This window comes from Crocuta crocuta, unplaced genomic scaffold (genome assembly GCF_008692635.1).
Source record: "Crocuta crocuta isolate KB4526 unplaced genomic scaffold, BGI_CrCroc_1.0 scaffold452, whole genome shotgun sequence".
In the NCBI taxonomy this organism is placed as follows: Eukaryota; Metazoa; Chordata; class Mammalia; order Carnivora; family Hyaenidae; genus Crocuta; species Crocuta crocuta.
In genome coordinates, this window is record NW_027528851.1 from 138,768 (window position 1) to 154,829 (window position 16,062).

General features: G+C 36.5%; 1 protein-coding gene across 1 annotated transcript in view; it reads right to left on the bottom strand.

Annotated features, from left to right (window-relative positions):
- CFTR (CF transmembrane conductance regulator) overlaps positions 1-16,062 on the bottom strand; it is a 164,685-nt gene that overhangs the window by 110,492 nt on the left and 38,131 nt on the right. The window contains exons 7-10 of the mRNA XM_077756020.1: positions 15,315-15,440; positions 11,356-11,602; positions 9,078-9,170; positions 1,095-1,277 (exon numbers count right to left, since the gene is read on the bottom strand). Coding sequence (XP_077612146.1) covers positions 1,095-1,277; positions 9,078-9,170; positions 11,356-11,602; positions 15,315-15,440 — 649 coding nt within the window. The remainder of the gene's footprint in view (positions 1-1,094; positions 1,278-9,077; positions 9,171-11,355; positions 11,603-15,314; positions 15,441-16,062) is intronic.

Here is a 16,062-nt window from a genome sequence, read left to right on the forward strand (position 1 = left end):
TAAATATATTACACATATTTAACATGGATAATCAGATATATTTCATTATTTGAGTTTATAAACTATTCTATGTTAAAATATCACTTCTATCACTTCTAAAAAATGGAATTTGTAATAAGTAGGGTGGGGGTGAGGGATGGAAAGCTGACCAGCACTGAATAAATTAACATTCCTATGTATTTCTTTCAAAAATCTATCCCATTCAATGATTTTTCTTCATAATAAATCCTAAGTAAGTTTGAGTCCATTCTCCAAAATTCTAATGTCAACAAAATAGGGATCTTTTGTCTATGTGGTTATTAAGGTAAAATCTAAATCAAGATTTTCCTAGGCAAGCTCTGGAAAAATGTCTATGCCAAGGATTGGTAAAAATGAATTGTTCATTTATTCAATAAAGTTACTGAATATCCACCATGTATAAGATACTGTGTTGACTTATATGTGAAATCTAAGAAACAAAAGGAAAGAATAAACAAACAGAAAGCAAAAACAGACCAATAAATACAGAAAACAAACTGATGTTTGCCAGAGGGGAGGGGACTGGAGGGATGGGCAAAATGGGTAAAGGGAAATGGGATGTATAGGCTTCCAGTTATGGAATGAATAAGTCATGTGACTGAAAGGTACAGCATAAGAAACATAGTCAATGGTATTATAACAATATTGTATGGTGACAGATAAGTAGCAATGTTTGTGAAAATAGCATAATGTACAGAAGTGTTGAATCATTATGTTGTGCAAATGAAATTAACATAACATCGGGTGGCAACTATGCTCCAACTTAAAAAAAGAAAAAAGAAAAAACATTTTTTAATAAATTTAAAAATCACCACAAGAGGGGAAAAAGACATGGGTTCAGTGCCATGCACCACATAAATATGCAGAAGAAAAGGCCACTGCAAGTAATATGAAGAAATAAAAGACTAGAGACTATTATCAGTGGAATAATTTGTATTATAAGAGACACTATATCAAAGCATTCTCCTACTACCAATGTAAGAATTTCTCCAACATGCCCTCTTTGGCTACAGACAAACGAGGAAATGAAAGAAATGCATGCCCAATGAAGTTATTAATGATGAAGAACAGATTACCTTGCCTGCTCCAGTAGATCCAGCAACCGCCAACAGCTGACCTCTTTCTATCTTGAAACTGATGTCTTTCAGGACAGGAGCACCAAGAAGTGAGAAGTTGCTGAAGAAGAGGCTGTTGTCACCATTGGAAATTTTTCTATCATTACTGTTTTGTTTTGCTTTCTCAAGTAATTCTCCAAATCCCTGAAAAAAAAAAAGAAAACAAAAAGGTACATTTTTCAGATATTTTCAATAGCTGTTTTATTTATTATGAAAAGCACATGGCACATGACCTATACTTTATAACAGGTAATTATATAACACAAGTTCTAGAGCACATGATGCAAAACACTGAAAATTTTAATATACCATTTGATGGAAATATAATTTCAATATCTCAGATTATTACTCACCGTTAAACTAAATTAAATTATTGGCGAAAATGTGTACCTTCTCCTATAGGCTGAGCAAATAAATATTATTATCTAATTTCATAGCAAATAATAATATCTGAGGTAGCTTTTATAATCCCTCTGTTTTAAAGCCATAGACTGTGACTCAGAGGTTAAATGACTAAATTCAGCCAGAGTGGGGTGCCTGGGTGGCTCGGTTTGTTAAGCGTCTAACTTTGGCTCAAATCATCATCTCTCAGTTTCTGGGTTCGAGCCCCGCATCAGGTTCTGTGCTGGCAGCTCAGAGCCTGGAGCCTGTTTCATATTCTATGTCTCCTTCTCTCTCTCTGCCCCTGCCCCGCTCATGTTCTGTCTCTCTCTGTCTCAAAAATAAATAAACTAAAAAAAAATTTTTTTTAAGTCAGCCAGAGTGGAATTACAACCCATTCTGACCTCTATCATGCTTCTGGTACCTTCCTCTAAGAAGCTTGGATCATTTAAGTCGTTATTAAGCATAAATGTAATGAGATTGCCAGATGATTCAGATGAATTCCACTATATGAGAATAGCTGCGAGGAAGGAATTCCCTTCTCTATTGCCCCATGGGAAGCTTTAAGGTAGAGTGGTCTTCAAATGAAAGCAAACAGCCCTAAGGATTGATCACAAGGAAGCTTGTGTATACAGTCTTAAGGGAATCTATTTCCACATTCTCAGCTTCCTAATATACTTCTTCCTAAAATAATCTGCCTATGATGTGCGTGCTCTTTGTCATCTCTTCTTTCCCACTTTCCTGCTTACAATTGTCCTTGTCTTACTTTACACAGAAGAGAAGGCTTTTGGGGTGCCTGGGTGGCTCAGTCAGTTAGTTAAGTGTGCAACTCTTGGTTTCCGCTTGGGTCATGATCTCCTGGGTTCATGGGTTTGAGCCCCACATCAGACTCCATACTCAGCTGGTAGCTTGCTTGGGATTCTCGCTCTCCCCTCCCCCCACTGTGAAAAATAAGTTTAAAAATTTAAAAAAAAAGAGAGAGAGAGAAGACGAACCTTTTACCAGTCCTAAGTCTAACTGTGTTGTACTTCTTGGAGTGTGAAAACCTCTAGGACACAAACAAGGGGACCACAGAAGAATAATTTTCTCCTGAAAGAGGGTCCCACAAAAGCAAAGCCAGGAATACTGTAAGAGGTAACATCTTATTTGGATGTGAGGGCGATCTGGCTGCGACATCTGTCACCCCATTGATCACCAGGGTTGATTCGGCTGATTTGGCTGGCTAGGCCAGTGTCCCCTTCCTCCCTCACCGCTCCATGTGTGTCCCTCCTGAAGCTGCGCACTGGGTTGAAGAGGACGACCTTCCTCGATACAGGAGGACAGTTCTTCGGTCAAGGGTATATGAGTAGCTGTACTCCCCTGCTAGAACCTCCAAACAAGCTCTCAAGAGATAACATCTTATTTCCCCCAGCTTCAAACTGAAGGTAATCTATGTGTCTTATCTAGCTTAGAATAAGATTTCAGAGATGAGTTGCAGGATAAGGCATTTTAATTAATTCTTACTTAATTTTTAGTAATTTAATAAGCCTAGTTAATACACATTAATTAAACCTGCATTTTAAGGTTATACTTTTTCTGACATAAAATAAGCTGATTGGCCTGACAATGAGAACTAACTTCATAAATTCATTTATTTTCCATAAACTGAATGCACTCAAACTATAACACCAAAGTTATGACAAAAACCCATTTAACATACTTAGACAATCTACAGTAAACAGGAATTACATCTTTTGCCACCACTTAAAAATACACTGAAAAATTTATGTCAACTTAAAAATGTGTCAGAGGTATGTGTCATAGTTTTTCAAAATTATTTTAGGTCATACATAAGCAATCAAATTTGGAGATCACTGCTTTGCGTTCTCATGAGACGGATGGTTAACATCCCCCTTAGTCACCAAACTATAAAAGCAAAGCTTTTAGGAAGTAGACAATAAAATGTCTTTATAACATGGGTCAAAGGCATCTGTTATTCCCTTATTCACTTATTTATCTCACAGATATTTACTGGGAATCATCTCTGTATTAAAGACCACTTCGAAAATCCCACATGAGAGAATATGTATGAATAGATATTAACACTGTCACATGCTTAGTGCTAGAACTGAAAATCACACAAAGTCTTATGGAAGTACGTTATATAGAGCAAGCAACTCAGCCTGAACCTAACCAAGTATATGACCTGCAGGCTAGGCTACAAGGGATAGAACTGGGATTTCATAAGACCAAGAAATGGTATAGGTGTTCTAGAAAGATGGATCTGTATGTACAATGATTTAGGCTTAAAAAAACAAAATATGTCTCAGAAATAGTGAGTTGCCAGGTCAGATATATATGGCAAGATGACAAAAGATGTCCCTAGTAAGACCAGCGATGTAGGCTGTTAAAGGACTTGCTGTGCCATGTTTAGAAGCAGGACTTTTATCCAATAAACCTTTGACCAATGGGAAACTGTTGTTACTAACAAATTTTATTTCTTTATTTTTTTATTTGAGAGAGAGAGTATGAGCAGGGGAGAGGGACCCCATGGCCCTGGGATCATGACCTAAGCCAAAATCAAGAATTGGACACTCAAACCCACTGAGTACCCAGGAGCCCCACTAATAACTTTTAGTTTCTGATTACAGAAGCAAGACACTTATTTCAAGAAATCTGGAAAATATAGAAAAGCAGAATAAATAGAAATCACTTGTAATACTACCACTGAGAGAAACCATACTTACTTCAACCAAAATCCTTCCATTTTCTTACACGTAAATATATATGATTTTATATATAAGTATATACATATAACCAGGGATGAAAAGTGCAGCATAGGCAATATAGCCAATATTATTGTAGTAACTTTTAAGTGTAGATGGTAACTACAGTTATCATGGTGAGCATTTTGTAATGTATCTCATTGTTGAATTACTAGATTGTACAGCTGCAGCTAGTATAGTATGTCAATTATATTTCAATAAAATATATATACTTTTTTGCAAAATTAAGAAAAAATATAAGGTTGTACCCTGATTTCTGACTTACAATAAATCATCAATATTTTCATATACCATTGAACGTGATTTTTAGTATAATTTTTATTTAAAATTTTTTTAATGTTTTTTATTTATTTCTGAGAGAGAGAGAGAGAGAGGCAGCATGAGCAGGAGAGGGTCAGAGAGAGAGGGAGACACAGAATCTGAAGCAGGCTCCAGGCTCTGAGATAAGCTGTCATCACAGAACCCGATGCGGGGATAGAATCCACAAACCACGAGATCATGACCTGAGCCAAAGTCAGAGGCTTAACCAACTGAGCCACCCAGGTGTCCCTAGTATAATTTTTAGTTGCAAGATAGTATTCAAGAGTATGGATAAACTATATGCTCCTACTTTTGCTATAAATTGGGGATTACATTTTCTTGGTATAAATTTCCACAAGTGGAGTTCCCAGAGCAAAAAGTATGTAAAATTCCGTGTGTTTTCAAGAGTAGTTCTAAATTTTCTTCATCAATAAATATATGAGAGTGCCAGTTTTCAAGTTTCAGTTCTCAACACTATTATGTTTTGGATTTGTTTTGACTTTTTTCTTATAGTTTTATAGGTGAAAATGGAATATAATGATCTTATTTTTATTTGCTCTCTAATAGATTGAACATTTCCATATTTATGAGTCCCCTAATGTACATAAAATGGTTATGATATCCTTTGTCATTACTCCAGTCTTGTGACATCTTCTCAACCAGCTGGCTAATTGTAACATTATAAGCTTCAGTCTTCTCTGTTTTTGAGGGCATTAAATAAGATAATATATATAAGCATTTTGTGTACAGTAAAGCAGTAGTCACTCTCTTTTGTTTTGTTTAAATAAAGAGCAGTATGATGAGTAGTTTTGGAGTCAGAGAAACTTAAGCTTACCTTTGAGCTCTGCTCTAATTAGTTGTATAACCTTGTTTTTGTTGCTTAAACTAAGTTTCAGCTTCCTAGTAAGTTAATAGTAATTTTACCTACGCACAGGTTCAGATTGAGGTCAGAATCATGTATCAGAATTATCAGGGACTTGCCTCTTGGGTAACTGGGTGGATGGTGATGCCATTAAAGGAGACAGCAAATACACTAACTGGAAGGAGTGGGTTTATGAAGCTTGGTGAGTGATGAAAGCGAAATGCTTGAGTAGCATGGAGGCAACTTAGAAAAAACATGTATGAAGTTCAAGAAAGAGACTGGGGCCAGAAATTTGCATTTGAGACTCATCAGCACATTGATGTCAGTTGATCTGAGCTTGAGCTCACCCACAGAGGGAATGAAATGCTAGAAGAAAGCCTAGGGCAGACCTAGTGCCAGTCACCATTGAAGTAGCCGGCAGAGAAGAGGTAGAAGTCATGGTCTGAGGGTAAAATAATATGAAAGGAGTGGTTCACTAAAGCTAGGTGATAGATTCAAGAAGAAAGGAACAGTTTTGATGTATTGGTGAGGGTGGAATCCAGATTGCAGCGGGGAGAGGCCCATGAAAGATGAGGAAATGAGAATGGGTTTGACAACAAAGGAAAGGAAAGGAATAAGGTTTAAAGGATGAAGCTGGGTGGTCAAAAGCAAGTGAAGAAATTTTTTAAATTAACTTGTAAATATGTGACTGTGAAAAGGGGTCAGTTGAAAGGAGATGTTGAAGCTTCTAGAGAGAAGACTGCTGTCTCCTTGTTCTAAGAAGATGAAAGAAGGTAATAATAGCTCAGCCAATGGCAGGGGAAACACACATCTTCGATATGATGGAAGGAGAAAAACATAATTCCAAGGGTGAACAGGGAAGTTGGAAGCATTCATACATAATGATGGCTTCTATTTTCTTTATGTTTTGTAGAGGGCAAGGAGATCCTGAAAGAAGTAGAGGGTTTCAGGAAAGTGGTAAAGATTTGGAATAGCTTCTGGGGAAATGGTAAAGAAAAGTAACTAAAGACAAATGAAAAGATTTCCCAAGAAGGTTTTAGACGTTCCACTGAGGTTGAAACAAGAATAGTATAAAACTAACACAAGATATATAATTTTACCAGATAGCACCTCCTTCACCAAAGTCTGTAAAGTCATGTTTTGCCACAAAGGATTCAGTGGAAGAAAACGGGAATTCAGAGACTTGTAGGAGAAGAACTGAAATGATAGGTCTTGGAATAAGCGGAGGTTGAGCCATGGTCCCAAGGGAGCACTAAAGAGACTAGAAATCCTGAACTTGAAAGAGTGTCAGGTATGATTTAGAGGCAGATAGAGGTGGAAGGTTAGAAAATCCTGGGCAGAGAAGGAGACTTCACATTTTCTTTTTTCTTATTATTTTTTAATGTTTTTTAAAATTTATTTCTGAGAGAGAGAGACAGGATGAACAGGAGAGGGTCAGAGAGAGAGGGAGACACAGAATCCGAAACAGTCTCCAGGCTCTGAGCTAGCTGTCAGCACAGAGCCCGACATAAGGCTCGAACCCACAAACTGTGAGATCATGACCTGAGCTGAAGTCAGACGCTCAACCGACTGAGCCACCCAGGCGCCCCATGGAGATTTCACATTTTCAAAGTGGAGGAAGTCTAGGTGCTCCCAAAGCTCAAGATACACCTATGAGAGGAAGATTCTGAAGAAGTCTCTGGAAAGTATAAGTTCTAAGGACAGTACTGGGAGACTGCTCATGTGGGTGTTGAGGTTTCAGACATCATGGCAGAGATTTAACAAGCACCACTATCCCAACCACATGTGATCAAGGAGTGAAATAAGTCAGGCAAAGACAAATACATGATTTAACTCATACGTGGAATTCAAGAAACACAACAGATGAACCTCAGGAAAGGGAAAGAAAAATAAGGTAAAAACAGAGAGGGAGGCAAACCATAGGAGACTTTTAACATGCAGAGAACAAACTGAGGGCCGATGGACAGGAAGTGGGTGGGAGGGATGGGCTGGATGGGTGACGGGAATTAAGAAGGGCACTTGTTGGGTTCAGCACTGGGTGTTTTATGTAACTGATGAATCACTAAATTCTACACCTGAAATCATTATTATACCATATATTAACTAAATTGTAATTAAATAAAAAAAAAAATTTTAATGGGAAAAAGAAGTGTCCAGAGCTTGACAGGTGGCCATCAAAGACTAAAGGATGAGGATATAGCCAAATCAGAGGCAAGAGTTCAGGGAAAGGATTGGAGGCTGTGACATCTAGGTCCAAATTCCAGCTTCCGCCCCTGCCAGTTGTGTGAGTTGAACCAGGTGTCTTAACCTCTCTAAGCTTCCACTTCCTTATCTGTAAATTAGTTAGGTCATAGGAATGTTGTGTGAATTAAATGAGACAACATTTATAAAGTACTTATCCGAGGGCCTGGAGCACAGTCAGGGTTCAAGTATGCCACCTACTTTATTAGATGGAAGGAGAGTAAAATGAAATAGTTTTGAGGAGAGCAAGGAAATAACTGTCTGAAATTAATAGGGAAAAGGTTAAACTTCATATTTTCCCTCATGCCTAGAAGGACATTTGAAACTCCTAAAAACAAAGAAGTAAAATCAATCTGATCCCTTTCTGATCTGACACTTTCCCACAAACAATTTTGCCAGGCAGATAAAGAATTATTCTCTAACCTGTATCTTCAAAAATGAAGTAAAGTGAAGCCCTGGGTGTCAAGTTGCTTATATAAATAAAGCCAGTTTCAGATATTTTGAAATATGCAGAAATAAGACACTGGTGTTTCAGAACTTCTCTCTTTACTCAGCAGATATAAATGATAAGAAAATAAGAACTCTATAGGTATTCTCAATAACCAAATATTGCTTCTTTAGAGGCTGAATATTATTAATTATATTTTTCAGACTTTGAGATATAGGAGAGAATTTTTATTTTTTTATTTTTAGCTTTTTGAGCATATTGGCTTTTTTTTCCCCAAATCATTATTTAAATTCTAGTTAGTTAACATATAGCACAATATTGGTTTCAGGAGTGGAATTCAGTGGTTCATCACTTACATACCATACCCAGTACGAAAGAACTTTTAATAGTGAATAGATAGAAAACAACACATTGATATAACATTGATATAGCTCTCATACATCTTTCTGCTGACTCGTGTTTGTAAACACATTGGACTAGAACTTGAGATCAGAGAAGGTAACATTTACTAAGGAATTACTATGTGCAAAATACTCTGCTGAGCACACTACACCTCACAACAGTCTTGCAAGAAAACAAGCACTACTTTCAAGGTAAGAATCAAGGTTCCAAAAGTACTTTGATCTAGATTACACAGAGAATAAATGGCAAAATCCAAATTCAAACCTTGCTCTATCAGGCTTCAAGACCTTTAAGATTTGGAAGACTTCCTAATCTGCTGTGTCAAACAAATTACATGATTTAGAAAACAATGAAGAGGCTTCTATACTGTATTTAACATTTCCGGGCCCTGACTTCTTAGTTTATCAAGTAAGTGCAGTGGTTTCCTTCTGGTGCTACTAGTTCAATTATCATTCTAATTTTCTTGTCCATTAGGATAAAAACCAAATTCACAAAGGAGAAAATACTAAAGTATTTAGAGCAAACAATTAAAAAAAAATTCTGACCTCCTCCCAGAAGGCTGTTACATTCTCCATCACTACTTCAGTAGTTGTTAAGTTATATTCCAATGTCTTATACTCTTGCTTTTGTAAGAAATCCTGTTTACAAAAGAAGGCAAAAACATATTGTAGAACTAAAATAGCATTAATGCATTATTACCTCTGTTTTACCCTCTACTATTTTTGTACCTTGAATTTGGATTTTGTGAATATTTATGAATATATTAGAAATTAGTTCATAAGAAAATAATTGATAGCAATATTCTGAAGTTAATTTGCCAAGTGCTCAGATTTATCATATTTGAAATACACTCTTAAAACATGTGCTATTTTAAAAAACTGTTTTTTTATTAATGTTTATTTATTTTTGAGAGAGAGAGAGAAAGAAGGGAAGGGAAAGGGCGGAGAGAGAGGGAGACAGAAGATCTGAAGCAGGCTCTGCCCTGTTAGTGCAGAGCATAATGTAGGATCTGAACTCACAAACCGTGAGATCATGATCTGAGCTGAAATCAAGAGCTGGATGCTTAAATGACTGAGCCGTCCAGTCACCCTTATAAAACTGTTTTTATATATTATTAGATTTTAACACAGAACCGATTCTTTCTTCTACTCTTACATGTTAACCTGGGTGATGAATTTATAAGGCCTCCCTGAATTACCCTCTAATCTGCCTCAATTCAACCTTAGGACACAGAGAAAGCTAATGTCTTCTCATCTTTACCACTTCCTTACTGGAGGTACCAATAGCATCACTTCTCTGGGTTAAGGTATGAAGATCTGATATAACTGATTTTAAAGCATCAGACCTTGACTCTAAGAGAAGGCTCTATCAAACATGCTTAGGGATCGACCAGGGAAGGTGGGACCATGAGGAAGAATTAAATGCCTATATCCTGAAGTCCTCACCATCCAGTCACTCCTAGGAGGTATTGAAGAAAGCCTGATCCTTGCTTCACTTTTGCTTTTTCTTTTCTGCTCTTCTCTCACTCACTATGGCTATTTTGGTTTTTCTCTTTCTCTCCCAGCTTGGTTTCTCTTCCATGTTCCTGTTCAGTGACTCCTCCTGTCTTTGTGACCCTCTCTGGGTCTGGATGTATGTTTGTTCGTTCTCTCTCTCTTTCTCTCTCTCTCTCTCTCTCTCTCTCTCCCTCTTTCAGTTGAGAAGGATTGCAAAAGAAATGGGATTAGTCCAAGAGCTGCTATGGTTTCTGAGCTACATTCCCCAATTTGTCTGACTCACAGATCTCAACTTCACATTTTCAAGACGATAAAATTAAGGAGGGTGGCTGCGTAGAGACTGTGTAGAAGTGGAGAGGGCAGTCCCTCTTTGAAGGGGGAGTCACCACACTTTGTGAGGGAAAAGGGACCCAATTACTACATATTCCAATTCTTCAAAAGAGGCTGAATACATGATTTATTGTACATGTAACATCTCCCAACTTTTAAATGCTGGCAACTAATGCAAATGTTTTTATAAGTTTAAAGGTCTAGTGAAACAGGTCAGAGGCCAAAATCAGATCCATGGGCCACCACTGGCAAAGTACGGCCTACATGACATAATGGCAGAACCACCTAAAAGTGGCTTACCCTTCACCATCATTTTTATTTCTGAGTTAAATATTTCCTGAGTTAAATTTATTTCCTGAGTTAAGTATTTAAATGGATATCAAAAATATATAATAATATATTCTTTGATCTGTGAATTAATTATAAAAATTATAACCACACATAAACTCGGTGATAATTCAATTAGCTTTATATATGCTGGGTATAATCACCTGAGGACTTTAGAACTTCTCTTCCAAGTTATCAGCTACATCAGCATTGCTAGGCTTTTAAGGTAATTAATGTGACATCAAATGCCATTCTCATTTATCTTACTTTCTGGAAAGTATGTTGAAAAGTTTAGAAAAGTTTAAGGTGAACATTCTTTGTTTGAGCTGGAATGTTTTATAACTTCCTGGTGAATCTGCTACCCTCTTTTGCACATTTGCCAAGTTCATTAGAACTGATCTATTGGTTGATTACTTATATAAAATATTCCAGAATACAGAAACAATATTTTCTTCAACTTCTTTGACTTAAGAGAATCCCACAGGCCTTCATTTATTTTACTAGGCTTTCATCACAAGGGCTCGTTATACCACATGTAGACATCAAGACAGGAAACCCTGTGTGTCAAACAGGCCCAAGACCAAGATTTGATCTGTAGAAAGTGTGCTTAGTAGAAAAGTTCAGAACCATTCTAAAATCATTGCGTATGATGCCCAGTTAGGTAAATTACCTGTATTTTGTTTATTGCTCCAAGAGAGTCATACCATGTTTGTACAGCCCAGGGAAATTGCCGTGTGACTGCCATGCGCAAAACGATGCAGAATGAGATGGTTGTGAATATTTTTCGAAGGATGATTGTTTTCGTCAGTGCATATGGAAGCACAGATAAAAACACAACAAATAACGCTGAGAAGAAGAAGGCCGAGCTATTGAAGTATCTCACATAGGCTGCTTTCCGGATCAGTTTCAGTTCTGTTCTATAAAAAAATATATTAAATTTGGGATGCTTATTAACTTTTCAAATACCAAGCATCTTGGAATATAAAACCAGAACATAAGCTCTCCAGGCTTTCTGCCTTTGTTCTGATCCAAGCTCCACCCTACATGAGCTGTGTGACTTTGGACAACTTATTTCATCTCTCTGGGCCTTAGTTATCTTCTTTGAAAGGTGGACAGTAAGGAATGTACCAGTGTCTTGGACATAATACCTCTAAATATTATTTTTAAATTATAATTGATAATCTCAATTATTAATACTATTACTATTATGACAATATTTTAATATCTTCAATCACTTCATTATTAATTTGTAAGCTTAGTGAGACTTTGATTCAGTTTTTTAGTTTGTTGGTTGCTGTTTTAAATATGTTTGGAAATGAGGACAGCATTCCAAGATTTATGAAGGAAAAATATAAGTTTGTGATTCCCTAATGGATTCTTAACATTTTAGATATTCTAAGTTGGCTTTGGAGAACACTGAAAATAACATATAAGCCACAAAGGAGTGGTTTCTCAAACCTTAGCATCTGTGAAAATCACCTGAGAAACTTGTTAAAATGCTGTCTCGGGCCCACTGCTCAGAGATACTAAGTCTGCAATAGGCTTCCAGAATCCATGTTTTAAGTAAGAACCCAAGTGAATTTGTTATAGGTAGTTCTTGAAAACTTACAAGACAGTAGCTACTACATCCTCTCTATGTCTCACTCTAGTATAATTATTTGTAACAATCATTTTTTAAAAGATTTTATTTTATTAATGTTTGTTTATTTTTGAGAGAGAGAGAGAGAGAGTTGTAAGTTGGGGAAGGGGCAGAGAGAGAGAATCTGAAGCAGGTTCCAGGCTCTAAGTCCGAGACACAGGGCTCAAACTCATGAACTGTGAGATCATGACCTGAGCTGATGTCAGATACTCAACCTACTGAGCCATCCAGATGTCCCTAAATGATTTTATTTTTAAGTAATCTCTATACCCCATGTGGGGCTAGAATCCAGAGATCAAGAGTCACATGCTCCACTGACTGAGCCAGCAGGCACTCCTGCCACAATAATTTTTTACTCTTGATCTTCTAGTCTGAACTGCAAACGAAAACTATTTTTTTTAACACATATAAAAGAGATTTCAGTCCTCCAGGAGGCAGAAAACAGGGAGTGCAGTTGCTGGTAATAGGCAAGAACAATACTTCAACCTCCATCCCACTCTTCCAGGAAGAAAAATAAGAGTCACTTGTGATCCTCCTATTCAAATCTCACAAGGGAAGAAGCAAGAATGAACAGACAAGCAGATGGTTCTGGTGGGAGGGAGCAATAGCAATAGCTGTGACTGGTGTTTGGGTCGTGGTTTCACACATTTGTATAATTCAGAAAAGTTCTCATTCTCGAGTGGTAGAGTTCAGAAAAAAATATTTTGTTTTTTTTTTTCAATCTGTAAAAAGGTATAATCCTGAGGACTCTGATCAAAAAAATGAAGGTCAACATGGCCAACTTAGACCATGATTCACAATCTAATGTGGCCTAATCTTACTTACTATTTGGCATTGAAGGCCGATCGGAATTTTTGGAATCTGAGGTTTGACCTCTGGCTCTGCCAGTGATAGCTATGCCATCTTATGCAAACTGCCCTTCCCTTTGATCCTACAGAATCCACATGGGTAGAAGAGAAACATACCATCTCTCTGCTGGAGTTAGTGCCAAAGTAAATGACAGCACAGCAGAGGGCCTGGCACTTAGAGTCTATACTTAGAATCCTTAATCTTTAAAAGAAAAAAGAATAATATTGGGTAGGTTGATATTAATAAAATGCTAAAAATCACTGCTCACAAAAATGTTCACGAATTCGTGGCAATTGTTGAAATGTATTAGAAACAGGTGAGGAAAGCAGAAGTAGTATGACAAGAAAAGAATACTGGACTCAAGAACATTTACAAGAATCAACCAAAAAGCAGTAATTTCCATAATAAAATCACTTGTACCTTATGAGTCATAAAAATATTTTTTATCAGTTTCTTATTTAAAAAAACTTGAAAGTATCTTTATTACAGAAGAGCAATAATAGAGTAGATTTTCAGAGAGTTTTATAGTCTCTGCCCAGTTCAACAATGACACAAGCTGAGGTAATCACCCCTTCGAAGCGCATCCTGCCATTCTATTCCAGAACATTATAATTGCTCTTTTGAGTAGAAGCAATTCTTGCTTATCCATATTTACATCAGCACTTCCCAGCCTTTTCGGGTAATAATTTCATGCCAGATTAAGGAATTGGATCACACAAATTACAACCAAGCATTTGCTAATAGAACTGACCAGACAGAAATACAGAATAGAAAGGATGAATTTCATCTTTTGAGGAAGAGGAAAAATAAAAACCAAAGTCAAGAAAAGTCAACACCTAGAATGACCTGACCAGGAGTTTATCTTGAGGCCAGACAACCAGATCCTCTGATCAGGTCCTTGTCATTCTTACTATGTCTGTTTATAGGCACAGAAGTGGCCAAGGGGACAAGTGTGATAGAAAAGTCACTTGTTAAAAAGAAAAACAACTTCAACCAACTAGACAATTCCCTAAGATCTTTAAGGATGTTTCTGGAAAGAAAATATAATTCCTTTCCTGGATTTGTCTTGAAAGTCATAATAAAAACAGGTGACTGATAATGTTTGGGAAATATTTATTCTTTTACTCTTTCTATTTACATGGCAAAGGACTTAATATTTCAGCATTTCTTTTGTTGTTCCAATCACACACCTGCAGCTCAGTTACCACCGCCTACTGGAATCAGCAGCCCAAATTCTTGATGACCACAGTCACACCATCCAAAAGGGTACTTTTTTTGTATATTTTCTCCTATGATACTTTCATCTGCTATTGGACTTGAAGTTACTTGCTCTTTAACGGTAGTATATCTATCACTGAGTTTCCTAGAACCCTTCTTTGATTGCAGTTTGTAGAACATGGAACTTGACTAAAAGAAATGGTCTCATGGCTACAGAAATGCCATAGCTTATATTGTACCCTAAATTACCACAGTAATCATATCTCAGTCTGTGCTGTACTTTCACTGGATATAATCTTTACCAGTCGGTAAAAGAGAGGTTATCTGAGGTAAAACAAGACTAGAGATAGGTGCCAAGTACCGATTCTGTCTCAGGCGGTGGCTTTCATTGCTTGAACTGACCTCTCAAGTGCAGGGTATCTAGAAGGAGAAGTTGTAGATATTACCCTGCATTATTATTCTTAAGTTAAGGAAGAACAACAATATTTTAACCAAAGAGAGGGTTTCTTTTCACTTTTCATGAGCTATAACATAAGTTAAGTGAAAGGAATAACAGAAAACCTCTTATTTGGTTTGGATTTGTTCACTTATTGCTCTAGTGGTTTCATTTAAGGTTTTAATCAGCTTTCAGCATTATGATAATTATTTTAGTCAAATAAATATAATAAGCAGCTATAAACACATATACAAGATTCTTCATAAGGCATAAATATCCTTGTAATAAAAAAATAACATATTTAACCAACTATATAAAACTACAGACCATGAAAATGAGTTTATGCCACTTGATATTGATACATGAATATTAATACACCTTAATACAGAAACTTCAAATATGAACTGGAAGCCCACTGTGACATACTCATTTTTAAAATATTAAACATATAATGGCTACTGATATTGAAATTGTCAGAAAGACTTACTGTCTTAGGTTTTCAATCATTTTTTCCATTGCTTCCTCCCAGCAGTATGCCTTAACAGACTGGATATTTTCAATCATTTCAGAGGTGATCACAAGTCTTTCGTTGATCTTTCCAGCTCTCTGATCTCTGTAAATCAATTAATTAATCAAATATTTAATAAAACTGAGTCAAATTACCACTAACAACTACAAAAACTTTTTCAAAAAAGCCACATTTCTTATTAAACAGAAGGACATTTATTTTATTATCTAACAGATGGTAATAAAAATCACAGCTACCATTTAGTGAATACCTCCTATGTGCCAGGCACTATAAATGCATTCCACATACTATCCCAGTGTAGGACCCTTCATGGCAGTCCAGGAGGAGTGGTTATCTCCATTTTAAAGATAAAAAACCAGAGATTCAGTGAGGTGAAGTGACTTGAGTCAGGTCACATAACTAGTAAGCATGTAGTCTGGGATTCAAGCCAAGAGGTTAGCAGACTCCAAATTGCGTATACGTTCTGTCATTTTCTAGTTGACAAACTCTAGAAGCCCTCTATTATAAGCTGTGACTGGTATCATTAACTCATTCTGTAATAAAAAAATAACCAAGGCTCTAGTATGATTATCCATGAATCAGAGTAGGAAAAAGCTATAAAACTCTATCCAACATTTATGCATTCCTTTTCATGCACATATATGTTTTATCCATTCTACCTAAATCTTATGATGCATAACAATGAACTGAATCTTAACATATTTAA